The sequence below is a fragment of the Marmota marmota genome, unplaced genomic scaffold (genome assembly GCF_001458135.2).
Source record: "Marmota marmota marmota unplaced genomic scaffold, marMar, whole genome shotgun sequence".
Taxonomy (NCBI): Eukaryota; Metazoa; Chordata; class Mammalia; order Rodentia; family Sciuridae; genus Marmota; species Marmota marmota.
In genome coordinates, this window is record NW_025999862.1 from 3,535,362 (window position 1) to 3,550,349 (window position 14,988).

A 14,988-nucleotide genomic window follows, 5' to 3' on the forward strand; every position below is an offset into this window, starting at 1 on the left:
GCCGCAGAGTGGGAGAAACATACTTGAACTTTTAGTTTGTGAAGGCCCAGGTGTGTTTAAAGGCGCTGCTCCTCCCCAGACCCTTGACTGTCCTGCTTCCTCATCATGGGACTGCGTGCTATGCATCACCCAACCTCAGTTTCCCAATCTGTAAAATGGGTGTGGTCATCTTCTCTGCCTTCCCCTCTGAGATGTTCCCTGGCCTCCGTGTCCCAAACTACCAAATCTTCACCCCTGGGTGGTCCTCCTTCTAGCCTTGCCCCCACAAGGGGCTTCCAAGTCCAGGCTGAGCCCACCTCCTCCTCCCCTCCCCACCAAAGCAACAGCGATGAAAGACAAAAAAAAAAAAATCGCGTCTTTATTGTTTGATTAATGAACTGACTTGGAGCCAAAGCGGGAAAATGCCCGGCTCTGCACAGTCGGAAAGTCCTGTTAACTCTGCACAGAACATGAAAACAGGTCAGCAAAACAGCTGCCCTTGCAGAGGGCTGAAGGCACCTACGGAGGCTGAGAAATGGCCCGACCTGATCTGGGGTGTGGGAGGGCTACCCCCTGCCCCTCCTGCCACTGTCTCCCCAAACTGACAAATCACAGCAAAACTGCCCTTGAAGGGGGGCCTACTGACCACAAGCCCAGGGCACCGCCGGAAATAAAGTGGGCCCCGAGCTGAGCCCCGAGTTCCTCTTTCCCTCATGGCCCAGACCTGGAGCAGGGACGCCACGTTCTCTCTCCTGGCAGGGTGGGCACAGAACCCAGAGTGTGTGGCCGTGGAGATGCCGCCCACAGGGGCACTCCACCCGGGCACAGGGCCGTGGTGCAGCCTGTCCAGCCCCTAAAGTGGACTGAGAGGTGCCACCCAGCCAGGTCCTGCTGGAGTTGGTGTCCAGGCCCCGGCCCTAATTGGGGTAGCACAAACAACAGCCTGTGCCCGCTGTGTCCGCGCTGAGCTTGGCGTCCGGGCCCAGAAGTCCGTCGGTGACAGAATGCTCCATGATGATGTCCTCCACGCGGGTGATGTACAGAAGCGTCAGCAGCACCCCCAAGAACTGAGAAGAAGGGGCAGGTTGGGGAGAGCCTCGCGGCCCCCAGGGCGGCCCTCCCTGGCAGGTCCCGGCTCCAGAAACACGAGCAGCCAGTGCAGAGCCCTCCCGGGAGCTCCTCCCTGCACCCCACGACCCAGCAGCCCCAGCCTGGGCCTCCCCAGGCCCCCCCCCAGAAACCTCAGAGGCCTCCCTGGGTCCCACCAGCCAGGGCCCCTGCAGGCTGGGAACCTGCTCCCCACCCAGCTCTGCCGTGGCCCATCTAGCAGGGCTCAGGCACGTCACTTCACCTCGCCAAGCCTCAGTTTCCTTCTCTGCAAAATGGGAATGATCGTCCCACTCCCTCACAGACAGCCGGAGGAGGAGGTGCCTGTGAAGCACCTCAGAGCTCAACACCCCACGCTCCAGCCTCCCGGCCTCTCTTCCAGCCCTCCCAGAGCCCCCCCATCCTCTCCCACACTATTCCTGCAATCACCCGGCTGCACAGGGGACCCTGGGGGTTCCCACCTGGGGGAGCAGGATGCCCAGCAGGAGGCCCGCCATGATGGTGTAGTTATCCATGAACCAGATGAGCACAGCGTTGGTGCAGCCCCGCACGTAGATGACGTCCTGCACGCTGAGGCGCTGCAGGGGGGAGGCTGGTCAGCCCGACAGCACATCCCCTCTGCCACTCACCAGAGCTCCAGGTCAATCCTTTGGCCACTCTGGGCCTCCGCTTCTCCCATGCAATATGGGAAGATGGCCGCAGACCACTGATTCTCTAGTATCACTCCCCTAAAGAGCACTGGGGACATGGCGGTGGCACCTTGGTGTCCAAATGATTGGGGCTGGGTACTGGAGGATGGCAAAGCTCAGGGTAACCCTAGTCCACAAACACTGGCCCGTGTGCACGCCTTTCAAGTGGACCCCTGGCCTGCCTATGGCCACCTGAGCCAAAAGCCTAACTCCAGGTATGTAGGAGGGAGAAAAAAGGGTTGGGGTTTTTTTGCATGGTTTTAATATACAAGGAATCGTCTAGAACGACTACTATGTAAATCGAATAGTGATTATAAAGGTTGAGCATCCCTAATCCAAACCCCCAAATCTGAAATGCTCCCAAATGATGTGCTTTCTAATGTGTTCCCACAGGGCGGCTCCTGCAGGGACCCCCTACTGCTCAGGAAGCTGACCCCGGGGTACCCCCAGGGGCTCACTGTCCTCCTGGGTCTCAGGCAGAGGTGAGCCGTCTGCCAACTGGCAACTCCAAGGGCAAAAGCAGGCTGGGAGGGGGCAGAGCCAGGGACACAGTGTACAGGGGGTGCCTGCAAGGGCCACCGTCTCTCATGTGCACAAGACTGAACTAGGTGCTCAGCAAACCCTGGCAGGTGGCCTCTCCCAGACCCAGGGACGCGAGGACTCCTGGCTCCCTGAGCCCTTCTGTGTCTGGCAGGCCTGTCCTCGGCTCACAGCCAGGAGTGTGGGGAGTCACTGTAGCAGGAACCCCACCTCTGGAAACCCCTCTGTCTACCTGGGGGAAGGACAAGAAGAGCCAAATTCTGGGACAAAGGAATTTCAAAGTCATTACCTCCTTGTCGATGGTTTTGTAGCCGCACATGGTGTTGACAACGTCTGTCTGAAACAGAAAGGTGTGGCCGGTAACCCTCCAGGGTGCACACTAAGACCCTTAAATCCACCCATTTTACAGCTGGAAGGACTGAGGCCCAGAGAGTTGCGCCGTCTAGGAGGGAGCCGAGGGTCTGCCCAAGTGGCCTGGCTTGAGTCTGTGCCTAGACTGTCCCCTCCACCCGCAGTAGCCAGGCGGTGCTGTCTCAGGATCCCCAGCTGTTCCAAGAGCCACTGTGGTCACGCACCTCGAAGAGGCTGGGACCGGGCTCTTCCTACTCCACTGGTTCCTATGAAGGGAAACCTCAGACCACAGCTGGGACCCTGCCGCTGGGTCCACCCTTCCCTGGGCCACTGGCCACACGTCCCCTGCCTCAGCAGCAGGGAGCGCTATGGAAGAGTGGTCCCCAGGACTCCCGGCTGCTGGTCAACTCAGGCACAGAGAAAGCTATGACCAGGCCCTGTCCCATCCCTTCCAGACAGGCCCCAGGGCACAGGCTGCAGGGGAACTTTCTGTCACCACCTGTGCCCTGCCTGATGCCATCTCCATTCATAAGGGGAGAGGTGGGCCCCCAGGCCCAGCCTGTCCAGCGTGTCCCTCTATGTCTAAGTGAACGCTGTGGGGCCAGGGGGCCATGAGTGACCAAGGAGAGGCTACTGTGGCCTCCGGCATCACCCTCAATGAATCCAGCTCCTTCTCTGCCACTTAAGAGCACTGGACGAACCTCTCCAGGTCTCTGAGAACCCCGGCTCTCCACGGCTCTCCTGCTGCCCAGAGATCTACCCTAAAATGGCAGCTGGACGTGCCATGCCGGCTCCCCTCCTGGCCTGGCCTTTTTTAGGGTGATGCACTGTCGCTGGCTCCGGCTCAGGGCGAGGCCCCCGCCCGCCACTGCTCCGTTTACAGAACCCGCGGGCACAGAGAGCGGAGGTGTCAGCGGGGAATTTTCCATGACTCTTGGTGGCTTGAGTAATTGCAACGCCGTCTGCTCCATTCCGATCCAGAAACCAGGCAGCTCTGCGCACACTGGCTACACCCGAGGACTGACGGGCGGTGACTGCCTAGGACAGCAGCCCAGGGGACTCAGGAGGTGACAGCTGAGAGGGGTGTGTCGGGGAGAGGCAGAAGCAGGCATTCACACCCCCAGACCCGCTTCTCCCCAGTGCTCTGCTGCTGCGACTCCCATAACCTCAAGCTCAAGGTCACGGGAGACACCCCCCCCCCCGCCAGGGCCCCCTCCTCCTGCCGCTAACAGCTAGCACCATGGAGCAGCTGCCTGGCCTGGAAGCTGCCCCTGCCCCGTCCCTGCCCACAGCTCTCCAGGGCACAGCTGCGGGCATTTTACCCTATAGCCCTGCCAAGTCTGTACAGGACGCCCAACCTTCCAGTGCCTCAGTTTCCCCATCTGGAAAGTGGGGACAATCCCAGGGCCTGCTCACAGGCTGTAAGTGGAAAGCGAATTCACCCAACCAAAGGGCTCGTTCCCAACAGAGGCCAACTGACCTGGCTCACGAGGCGACACCCTCCCCGGCCTCCCCCTGCAGGAGCCCTTGGAGCCCAGGAAAGCTCGGCTCTGGCCACCACCCCGGACCCGGGATCTGAGCGTGGGGTGCTCTCCCTGCCCTCCCCCGCCCCAGCAGCTACCGTGTTTCTGAAGCAGCAGGTGTAGGGCACCCCGCAGGCCAGCGGCCCAGGGGCGCTGCAGTCGTGGTACTGGTTCTTCCTCCAGTCTCGGTAGTCCTCCCCGCCACAGCACTTGAACTGAGGAGGACACAAGCGGGACAGGGAGCCATCACTGCCGAGGAGGTCGGGTGGCGGTAAGGGGCCAGGGGACAGCGGTCTACCACGGGGGTCGCCCTGAGGCAGGGAGCCCTAGAGGGCATCGGCTGTGCGCTGTGGGGTCAGAGCTGTCCCCGAGCGGCTCAGCCATCGGGAGGCAGTGAGTGCCCCAGGTCAGGGCAACACCTGGGCACCAAAGGAAAATCCTCCTTTGACAACTTCGCCATCCCTGTGTCCCTGTGTCCCCGTGTCCCTGTGCAGGCGCTGGGCTGGAGGAGGACCTTCACGGCACCAGAGACCATGATTCTGTGGAAGTCCCCGTCCACTGGCCTTGGGGCACGAGCAGCTGCCCCGGCTCTCCCTCGGGTCAACCCCGCGCCCTCCTCCCCAGCAGCCAGCTCCATGGGCAGCAGGCGCAGCTCTGAGGAGTGCAGGGCGGAGCCAGCTTCTGTTCGGGGCTCTGGGCAGAAAGGGGTGAGCAAAAGCACCGAGGGAGACCGTAGGTGCTAAGTGAAAAGATCAGCTGGGGTTCTGTGCACCCTGGACTTGGAGAGACAGGTGGCGGGGGAGCAGGGTGGGTGGCTACAGGTTGGGAGGTCCAGAAAGGCCACTCTGAGGAGGGGACATTTCATCTGAAAAGTAAGTAAGGACAAGCCCGTTGACATGTGCAAAGGCCCTGCACAGAAACGAGCCTGTACTTCAGCAGTGGGCACAAAAGCCAGCGAGTCTGGAACAGAGTGAGCGAGTGGCAGGTTATGAGAAGGAGGCAGAGCACCGCCAAGCCCCGTCAGCCAGAGTAAGCGGGGAGCCGGGATTAGGTCCAGGAGCAGTGGAGCATCCCTGGGGAGAGCTTCAGTAGGAGGTCCTGGTAGAAACAGAAACCAGACACCCTTCCAGAGCCCCCATAGTGCCTCTTAAGCAATCAGCTTTCTGGATCTGTAAGTGCCTCTGTGCAGTTCAAGGGACATCTGCTTTGCCTGAGTTCAAATCCTCATACTGCCACTCCCAGCTGTGTGACTGCAGGTAAGTCAATCAGCCTCTCTGGACTCAAATTCTCCTCTATAAAACAGGAAGAGCAACAGCAGCTTTGCAGAACTAAGCTGTGATCACAAGAGAGGCTGTGCACAGCAGGGGCCCAGTGAGCTTTGGTCAGCCCTGCCCCACCCAGGAGACGGAGTCCCCGTGCCAGCAAGAGGCTGGTTCCAATAAAAACATCTTGCTCTCCCTGGAGTCTGACTTGACGCTCTGGCCAGCGTTGGCAGGCACGTCCTGGCAGCCAGGGCTCCCAGAAGCTGCACCTGTTCTGACCACAGAGAAGCTCTGAGCCAAGGGCCCTGGGTGTACTGAGAGGCTGGTCCTCAAGGGCCAGCCCAACCCCCAAGGTCATGTCCCAGGACAGGCCTCCAGGGCCGAGTGGGCCTGCAGCCTTCAAACTCTGCTGGCCTCAACCAGGAGAGTGTAAGGACGGCCTTGCTGCTGGCACGTGCCGTGCCAGGCTCTGCTCCTGAGAGAAGTTGGGTGACCCTCAGGGCAGCGCTCAGGGAGTGAGGACCGTGAGCCGGGACCAAAGGAGACAGGTGCAGGAGCGCATGGGGACACTGGCGGCCCTGCAACTGCTTTCATGGCACCAACAGAGTCGGGTGGGCCTGGGGAGGCCGGTGACCCCAGACGGCACAGGATTCTCATCACACTGGGGGACGCGTGGTGGGGGCGGGGGTGGCTCTGTGCCCGACCTGGAGGAATGAGCCGGTGCAGAGTCCTGCCATCAGGACTGTCACTTAGCAGGTGAGCTCCCTGGAGCCAGGGGACTTAGCCGAGGAGGCTTGGGCTGGGGAGGCCACCTCATCCCGGGCAGAGGAGGGTCCCTGGCCCTGGAGGAGGTGCACCCAGGACCCTGCAAGGTGGCCCGTAGCTCCGCCTGGCCTTGCTGTGGGGGTGATTATTTGGGGGTGGGAGGGGACAGGGGAGGGTCCATGTAACCAGAGTGGGTAGGATACGGTCACCTGGGCCAGGACTCGGGGGCCAGCTGGGCCCTGGCTTCCTTGGTGGCCACGCCTCCCAACTGGGCCAGCCGCCTGCTTTGGGAATGGATACGTCACCTGACCCTTGACACCCCCTCCCTTCTGGAGCAGGGGCCCCTACTGTGGTGGGAGTCAGGGGGACGACGGACCTCGAGGTACCCCTCTGGCCCCAGCCCCGGGGCTCACCTGCTTCTGAACAAAGTCCATGATGTTCTTGAAGTCGAGGTCGTCGTAGTAGTTCTCAATGCCTCGTCGGATGTTATCGTTCAGAAAGTCAATGGTCTAAGAGAAGAGGGGGCACAGGGAAGGCCACAGGCCAGGTCCACCCCCAGGTCTTGGAAGGAAGATCGGTACCGACGCCCTTCCGCTCCCCGAGCTCCCAGTCCCGGCACCCTCCCTACGCCCCGAGGCCCAGTGGACACCCGATCCTGGCCAGGTCCCAGCAGGGCAATGTCCCGGCTCCTTCGCAGAGCGGCTGGCCCAGGCCCGAGAGGCTGGGCCCAGCTTGGAGGCACTGGGCCGGGAAGCAGCGGGGCACACTGGCCCCCAGCCCCTTGCTCTCTGATGGCCCAGGGACAGACCTGAGCTGGAACCTTCCTCTGCCTTCCAAACCCCCTCCCCTGTGCCCCCCATCCCCCTCATAGAGGAGGACACTAAGGGACCAGCAGGGAGTCACAGGGTTGCTGACCAGGGCTGGCCACCCTGGAATCCCCCCGCCTGGGCCTCCTTCCCTCTCTGTGGTGCCCATGGCCAGCGGGGCAGGGACAGTCCTCCCGGGCAGTGTGCTGGCATGCCCCCTCCCGGTCACGCTGGGCTTTCTGGATCAACAGCCGGCTGTTGTGCCGAGATCCGGGACACAAAGGGCCCACAGCAGGCAGGGGCGGGGGTGGCAGTGTGGGCAGCCCGGCTCCAGGGGCTCCAGGGACAATCAGAGCTTTCACAGCACTGAGGCGAGGACTGGCAGAGGCCGGGGACAAAGGGGCATTCTTGGCTCTAGTGCCAGAGAGAGGAGCCAGACAATTCCCGGGGCAGGAGCCACGGGGTACAGAGGGACAGTGGGGCCACGGGGTACAGAGGGATAGAGGGACCACGGGGTACAGAGGGATAGAGGGACCACAGGGCACAGAGGGACAGTGGGGCCACGGGGCACAGTGCAACAGAGGGGCCAGGTTCCAGGCCCCTCCCAGCTCACGTCCCCTCTCTGAGCCTCAGTGTCCCACGTGTAAGCCAACCCGTAGGCTGTCCTCAAGGAACCTTCCAGATCTGAAGATCGAAGTTCAGGGCCTCGACTGTCCAGCCTCCTGGTCCAGGGGACAGCCCCGGCCACCCCACGGCAGGCACGGTGACTTGCAAGCCTTCATTTCCTCACCTCCAAAATCTAGAGGCCAACACCTCTGGCTTATAAAGAGGCCGTGAGATTAGAATAGCTAAAGCTCTGGACGCGTCTAACAGGACGCGGGCACGGGGCTCACTACTGTTTCCAGGAGACAAATACCTCGTGAGACACTCCACACGGTGGTCACAGCAGGGGAACGGAGGTCCCGACTCTCATCCAAAAGACCCACTGTAACAGAGGCAGCCTCTGGGGCAGAGTCCCAGGGCCGTCCTTGCATGCATCCTGGGACCCACAGAGAGATGCAACCTGCCCATGAGTTCAAATCCTCCTATCCCCACTCCCAGCTGTGTGACTGCAGGCAAGTCGATCAGCCTCTCTGGGCCTCCAATTCTCCTCTATAAAGCAGGAAGAGCAACGGCAGCTTTGCTGTCCTACTGGACACGGGCAAAGGTGCTGACGCCAGGGTGTCAAACTCCCCCCTTGACACTTTAAAGTACCAAGCAAAGAACGCAAGATTCAGATTTGAGGTCATCTCTCTAAGATGGCCACCTCCTGCCCGAGATCCGAACTGCTCAAAGCCAAGGTGATGCAGGAGCCTGGCTCTGGGAAGCAAGAGCCCGCCCTCTGCTGCTGATCAACAGCAGCTCCAGAGCGGACCTGCCGAGGGGAAGGCCGGCCTCGGCCCGGGAGGGAAGGCAGAGCCTGTGGGCGAGTCTCTGAACTCACCGGCCTGCTTCGCCCCTCGGGTCTGGCCCTGGACCCCGGGGCAGGGGCGGCTGGACCAGGCCTGCTCACCACACGGCCCAGGTGGAGCGAGGACCGGCCTGGCCGCTGGCCCACCCTCCCCAGAGGCCCCCAAGTGACGAAGCCTTTCCAACGTCCATCTGGGTGTGAAGGGCCAGGCCAAGTGGCCGGGGCCTGGCAGGGGATGGCGACGTAACGGGACACCAGGGTGGGTCAGTCTGTCACCCAAGGTGGGGCCGGGGAATGAGCTCACAGCACTGAGTGACTTGTGCAAGGGGCACTTGGCTGAGCTGCGTGCCTGGTGACACCAGGTCAGGGACATGCCTGGGGCCACAGGGTGGGGATGTGGTGTGTGGCTTCCTTCCACCCTCAAGGCACTAGGGACACCCTCCTGGGCCACCGCTGCCCTCCCCTGGGCCACTGGGCTGTTTGGACCCTGAGAACTGGCAACAGGTGGACAAGCCAGGAGGCCAGGGCAGGAGAAAGACAGCGTAGAGGGGAGCTGGTGGCCCCAAGGGAAGGTCCTCCCTGGCTCTCTGGCCTCCCTCCCCGGCCTCTCCCCACCCTGTCACTGAGCGCCTTCCAAGGGCACTGACCCCAAGGGAGGCCTCTGTGGAAATCTATATGGAAACTGAGCTGCCCTGCGGGGAAAGGGGGCCTGCTGGAGGCCTCTGGGGACCTGGGAGTCGTGGGAGGGACAGATGGTCCTGCCCATGGGCAGCAGCTGCCCAGCTCCCAGGAGGGAGCTCTCTGGGTCAGGCTGGCTCTTGTGAGCGTGCACTGCTTCTGGCACTGTGAGTGCACATGCGTGCGTGTGTGTTTGCACATGAGCACGCTGGGGACATAAGCCGGACACTGGAGGGGCAGCTGGGGAGGGGGTGAGGGAGGAAGTCCCAGGCGGGGGCAGGCTGTGCCTTTCTGAACTGTACCGCGCTCACTGATGTCACCAGCACCGGGCATGCTCCAAGGGACTCGAGCCAGTCGGAGGACATGCCCTGGGAGTGTGGCAGCCAGAGAGAACTCAGCTTTCTACAGCCACACCCAGAGGCCACCCAAGCCCGGCTCCGAGCCAGGTCACGCCACGGGGGCAGCTCCAGTGGGTCCAGAAAGCCACCTTTCCCCAGGCACCGGGCTCACGAGGTCTGGGCTAGGTTATGTCAGGAGTAAGCGAAGGCCGGAGGCCACGGGGTTTCCAGAGCACGTTGTTGCAGCCACCAGATAAGACAAAGAACTGTCCTTTCTAGATCTTTCTTTGAGATGGAGTTTTCAAGCTGTAGAACCTCTGCATCACCCTCCCTGGAGAGAGGTGTGGAAAGTACAGGGATCGAACCCAGAGACGCTCAACCCCTGAGCCCCAACCCCAGCCCTTTTTTATATTTTATTTAGAGACAGGGTCTCACTGAGTAACTCAGGGCCTCACCAAGTTGCTGAGGCTGGCTTTGAACTCTCAATCCTCCTGCCTCAGCCTCCCAAGTCACTGGGATGGCAGGCGTGTGCCACCTGCCTGCCTGGAAGTTTTTAAATGAGGAATCACAGAGGTTGCAGCTCCCTGGCAGCAGGGAAGAGCAAAGAGCCTAGCAGGAGCCTGCCCTGCGGGGACAGAGCCGTCCTGGGCCCTGCAGGCTGCCCAAGGCTTCCTGCACTTCCTCATTAGCTTTGAGACCAAAGGCGGGGGAGGCCTGGCCTTGGCAGCCCAGCTGCACGCCTGGGCCTCAGATCCTGGAGGAGGGGCAGCCTGGCCTGGGCTTCCTGCCTCCCTTAGTGCCTATGCAGTCACCTGTGAATGTCCCCCAGTCCCCCTAGAAGGTGGGGACTCATCCTCATTGCCCCAGACCCCAGCCTCTGCCCAGTCCTGACAGAGGCCCAGTCTGACAGCCCAGGACAGAAGAGAATCCCGGGGTCAGAGCTGAAAGGCTCTCGGGGAACATTGGCCCGAGGCTCCCTGGGGTCCGTCTGGGAGTCACAGGCTGGTCCCTGTGGGGAGTGGGAGGTTATGCTTCAGTGTCCCACAGACTTGGGGCTCCAGCCTTCACTCCCCAGCAGCCCCACAGTAGGTCCGCCTGCTGGGGAGTCTGGCCAGGCCAGTCCAGAGCCTCTCCCACCCTGGAGCCCAGCAGCTTGGCTCCGGGGAAGGGTCCCTGTGCTGAGGGGCTCAGCCGAGGGAGCCGTGGCCCGGTCTAGTCCTCCTGCCCCGACCTCTGGTGTGTCCACAGCCAGCGCAGGTACCAGGTGGACAACCAGAACGCAGGGACTCCTTCAACGGAGAGTAAAAGAGAGGCCACTGCCCTCGGTAAAGGCAGAGGGAAGGAGGCTGGCACGGGGACAGACATTCCTGCCATAGCCCAGGGCGCTCCAGGTGCCCCACCACTGACCTCCTTAAGGGGAAGGCAGAAAGTGTCAAGAGGGGCGAGACCTGGACAGTGGGGGGTCACAGGGTCCTCCTCCCACTGGCCTGGCCAAGGTGCCACAGCCACTTCGGCTTCTGAAACCTGCTATGGCCCTGCCCCGCACTGACTGGCTGCTCACCCCTCCATCCCACCATGAGCTCGGGGCGTCAGCAGAAGCCTTGCCCAGCTCCCGCTGAGGAGTCCCTGCCTTTCACCAAGGGCTGATTTTTGGCCACCGGGACCTGGCCCCTGTCTGAGCCCCTCCCTGAGAACCCACATGGCATCTTCAGCCTGATCATTTGATCTCACTGGTCACCACACAGATGGTCTAGGAGTTAACGGGTGGCTCCTGGTGCTGGAGGCCGAACTTGTTATATGGTGGCTCAGAGAGATCTGTCTTCTCTTGATGAAGGAAACATGGAACCAGGAACCTGCCTCCTCCTGGAAGCTGGCCTGGATGGCTCCTCGCTGGTCTTCCGCCTTCCTACCATCAACAGGCAAGCCCTCCTGCCGTGTCCCCAACACTGGCCCATCTCTTGCCTTACGAAGTCATGTTGCATTAAGAGTTGTAAAGCACAGTGGTTTTTTGGGGATGGAGGGAGGAACTGGGGATTGAACTCGGGGCACTCAACCACAGAGCCACATCCCCAGCCCTTTTTTTATATTTTATTTAGAGACAGCGTCTCCCTGAGCTGCTTAGCGCCTCATTGTTGCTGAGGCTGGCTTTGAACTCATGATCCTCCTGCCTCAGCCTCCCGAGCGGCTGGGATTACAGGTGTGTGCCACTGCACTTGATGGAACAGTGTTTTGTTTTGTTTTGTTTTAATGTGGTGTTTTCCCCTTAACTTTAAAAAACAAAAAAGAAAATCTGAGAACTAGGGAAAAAAATAGAGAGGCATCCCATCCTTCAAGGGCTATATTAATGCTCATATTTCTGTTCCCATGAGTCTTTTCCAGACCTATTTTTTTATCGTGAAGATTTTTACTGCATTTGTGATTTTGTATCCTGCTTTAATATTTTTATTTATTACCATTGCTGTTATTATTATTACTATTATTATCATCATCATCATCATTTATTTATTTATTTATTGGTACCAGGGATTGACTCCAGGAACACTCTACCACTGAGCTACATCCCCAATCCTTTTTTAGTTTTTATTTTATTTTAAAATAAATACTACTTAAAATCACCCAGGCTGGCCTAGAACTTGAGCTCCTCCCGCCCCAGCTTCCCTGGTCTCTGGGTCCCGGGGCCGTGCACCTCCTACCTGGCTGCCGTTAACATTTTGTAAATTGCCTTCCAGCTCTCTGATACCATGAGACTGTTGTACTTTTACTTGTATTTGTATGTAGATAGATATACATTCCCTCCCCACGGGAGGTCAAAGAAACTGGAATTTCTGAGTCAGGCATGGCCGTGTGCACTTATGATCTCAGCTACTCCAGAGGCTTGAGGCAGAAGGGTCGCAAGTTCAAGGCCAGCCTCAGCAACTCAGTGAGACCCTGTCTCAAAATACAATAAAAAGGGCTGGGGGTGTAGCTCAGTGGTAGAGCACCCGTGGGTTCCACCCCAGTGCTACACACACACACACACCCCCCCCACACACACACACACAAGAAATGCGAACTTCTTCTTCTTGACACAGGCCATAGGAACTTTAATCTTCCCCCATCTGTGGAGGACACAAAGACACCTCCAACCTACCCAGGTGTGACGGCAGGTCACCACACCCTCCTCATTCCAGGGGTCTTGCCCCACTCCCCTGAGGGAGCCATGCTGGAAGTCTGAATGCACAGGCCTCCCTGGGTGCCTGCCCGCCACTCTCCACGGTGCCCACGCACCAGAGTCTCCGTAAGCCCCAAAGGACAGGTTCAGAGGCCTCCAGAGAGCGGGGCACAGCGAGGCCCTGCAGGGGGGACCTGAGAGGGCTGGAGCTCCACACCCTTTCCCCCAGACCTCACCTGTGCATCTCCCCTCCTTCCCAATGTCCCTTAAGCCAGCACCACGCCCCCCGAGTCCCGTGAGCTTCCCCAGCAATCTGCTGACCTGCAGGGGGGGCTGTGGGACCCCGATCGGGAGCTGGTTGGTCAGAAGCACACGCAGAACCACCTGGGACTTGTGACTGGCATCTCAAGGGGAGGGGACAGTCTTGGGCACGGAGCCCTCAGCCTGTGGAGTCCGCCGCTACCTCCAGATAGACAGTGAACTGTGTTACAGGACACCCCGCCGGCGTCCACGACCGACCCGATGGCTGAACGTGTGGCATGTGGGGGGAACCCCTCACACTGGGGTCACAGGGGGGACCTGGGCCTCGAGGACGCAGGAGGGGAAACTGATTTTGGTTTTGAGCTGATTCTTCTCCACGCCCCTCCCCCACCGCCACGCAGCACAGCCCCTGCCCACCAAGGCCCCAGGGGACACCCAATCAAAAGAGAAGGACACGCTCCACAGGCCGTGGCTCCTGCAAGGCTTGGGGGCCGCTGGAAATTCTCCCAGTGACCTCAGGCCTGTGGCTTCCCAAGCAGAGAGCGGAAGGCCCCAGGAGGCTCCAGGGCCCTCAGTGGGCTCAGCTCCCTCAGTTGAAAGGAGGCCACAGCATGGCCTTGTTGACCTCCAGGACATTGGGAAATGACAAAGCCAGCCGCCTGGCGGAAACATGCTGGAACTAAGACCGCTGCTCACTTAGGAGGGGACTGGTTATTAAGGTGGCAGAGGCTGCTGGCCAGGAGCTGGACTGGGCTCTGGCCCGGAAAACACTGACCCATAACCCCGAGAAGGTCCCCAGCCAGCCAGGGGCCCTGCGGCCTGCACAGATGAAATGATCATGGCTCTCCCGGTGTCCTGGGTCTGCCAGCTTAGAGCAGACGACCCGGAAATTAGCAAGGAAGCAAGGGAAGGAGCAGGTGGCAAGACTGGACTCATGTAGCCCTGAGCCACCTCTGCCCGCTGTGTGCTCTTGAAAGAATTTCTTAACCTCTCTGTGCACTGATGACGCCCTCTCCTGGGGCTCACCCAACAGAATGCAGACCCTTGGCTCTCAGGGTGTGGACCTGCCTGAGGTCAGGTCCCACCACAGGAAGCCCAAGCAGGTGAGGTCACTGCCCCCACCTGAGCTGGCACTCCAGCCACACCCAGGAAGAGCATGGCACGGATGGGACACTGAGCTGTTGGAGGGCTCCGCACAACCCAGGGTCTGGGACGGGGACTGCTGCCTTGGGCTCAGCTTCTGAGGAGGAGAATCTGACCTCAGCCCTGAATTACCTCCCAACAGCAAGGGACCGCCAGGAAACACACTATCTGGGGTGGCAGGCATGGAGGCAGAGGACTGGACAGAAAGGACTAGGCTTCTGCAAATGTGCCCTGCTCCTCGGGTCCCACCTGCAACCCCGAAGCAGGAGGAGACAACAGGAGATCCCGGGAGAAAGGACAGACCCCAGGTGGGAAGGCAGCGCTACCACACCACGGGGCTGCCTGAGGGCCTTGGGCCAGAGGAGCTAGTGAGGGTCCAGCCTGTGCCCAATCCCTGCCAAGTTCTCCATACTTCATCCTCACCCCAACCCCAAGAGCTAGGAATGGTGATCCCCCAAGGAGCTGAGGGTCAAGTGACCTTCCCAAGGTCACTCAGCTAGGATGACGCACGTCTGGAGACTAACATGAAGGGGTCAGAGACCAAGAGCCGTGAACCTCCCCAGCTTGGCTGGGCCCTTGCTCTGCAAACCCACGGGGCCAGGACGTCAGGCACCGCCCCTTAAACGGCCTCGATTTTATACCCATCACAACAGCCCTGTCGGGGCCGCCTCCAGAGTGCACACCAAACCCCACATTTCAGTCCAGGCTTCCCGCCCCCCAGCCACCAGCCCCTCTGCCCTGGCCACCAAGGCCCCTAGCTGGTCTCCTCCAGCAGCCCCACCTGCCCCCCACCACCTTCTACCTGGAGCCCAGAGTAAAATCAAATCAGGCCTCATCCATCCCTGCTTGAGACTCTCCAAAGGCTCTCAGTGGCTTTTAAAATCATTTCGAGCTCCCAACCCGCAGTCTCTGAGCCACCCCCACCCCCACCCCCAGTGGTCCCCA

General features: G+C 60.4%; 1 protein-coding gene across 1 annotated transcript in view; it reads right to left on the bottom strand.

Annotated features, from left to right (window-relative positions):
• Window positions 1-350: 350 nt before the first annotated feature.
• The window catches only part of Tspan15 (tetraspanin 15), a 39,994-nt gene continuing 25,356 nt past the window's right edge, over window positions 351-14,988 (bottom strand). The window contains exons 4-8 of the mRNA XM_015500550.2: window positions 6,630-6,725; window positions 4,288-4,404; window positions 2,605-2,652; window positions 1,548-1,664; window positions 351-1,046 (exon numbers count right to left, since the gene is read on the bottom strand). Coding sequence (XP_015356036.1) covers window positions 897-1,046; window positions 1,548-1,664; window positions 2,605-2,652; window positions 4,288-4,404; window positions 6,630-6,725 — 528 coding nt within the window. The 3' untranslated portion in view covers window positions 351-896. The remainder of the gene's footprint in view (window positions 1,047-1,547; window positions 1,665-2,604; window positions 2,653-4,287; window positions 4,405-6,629; window positions 6,726-14,988) is intronic.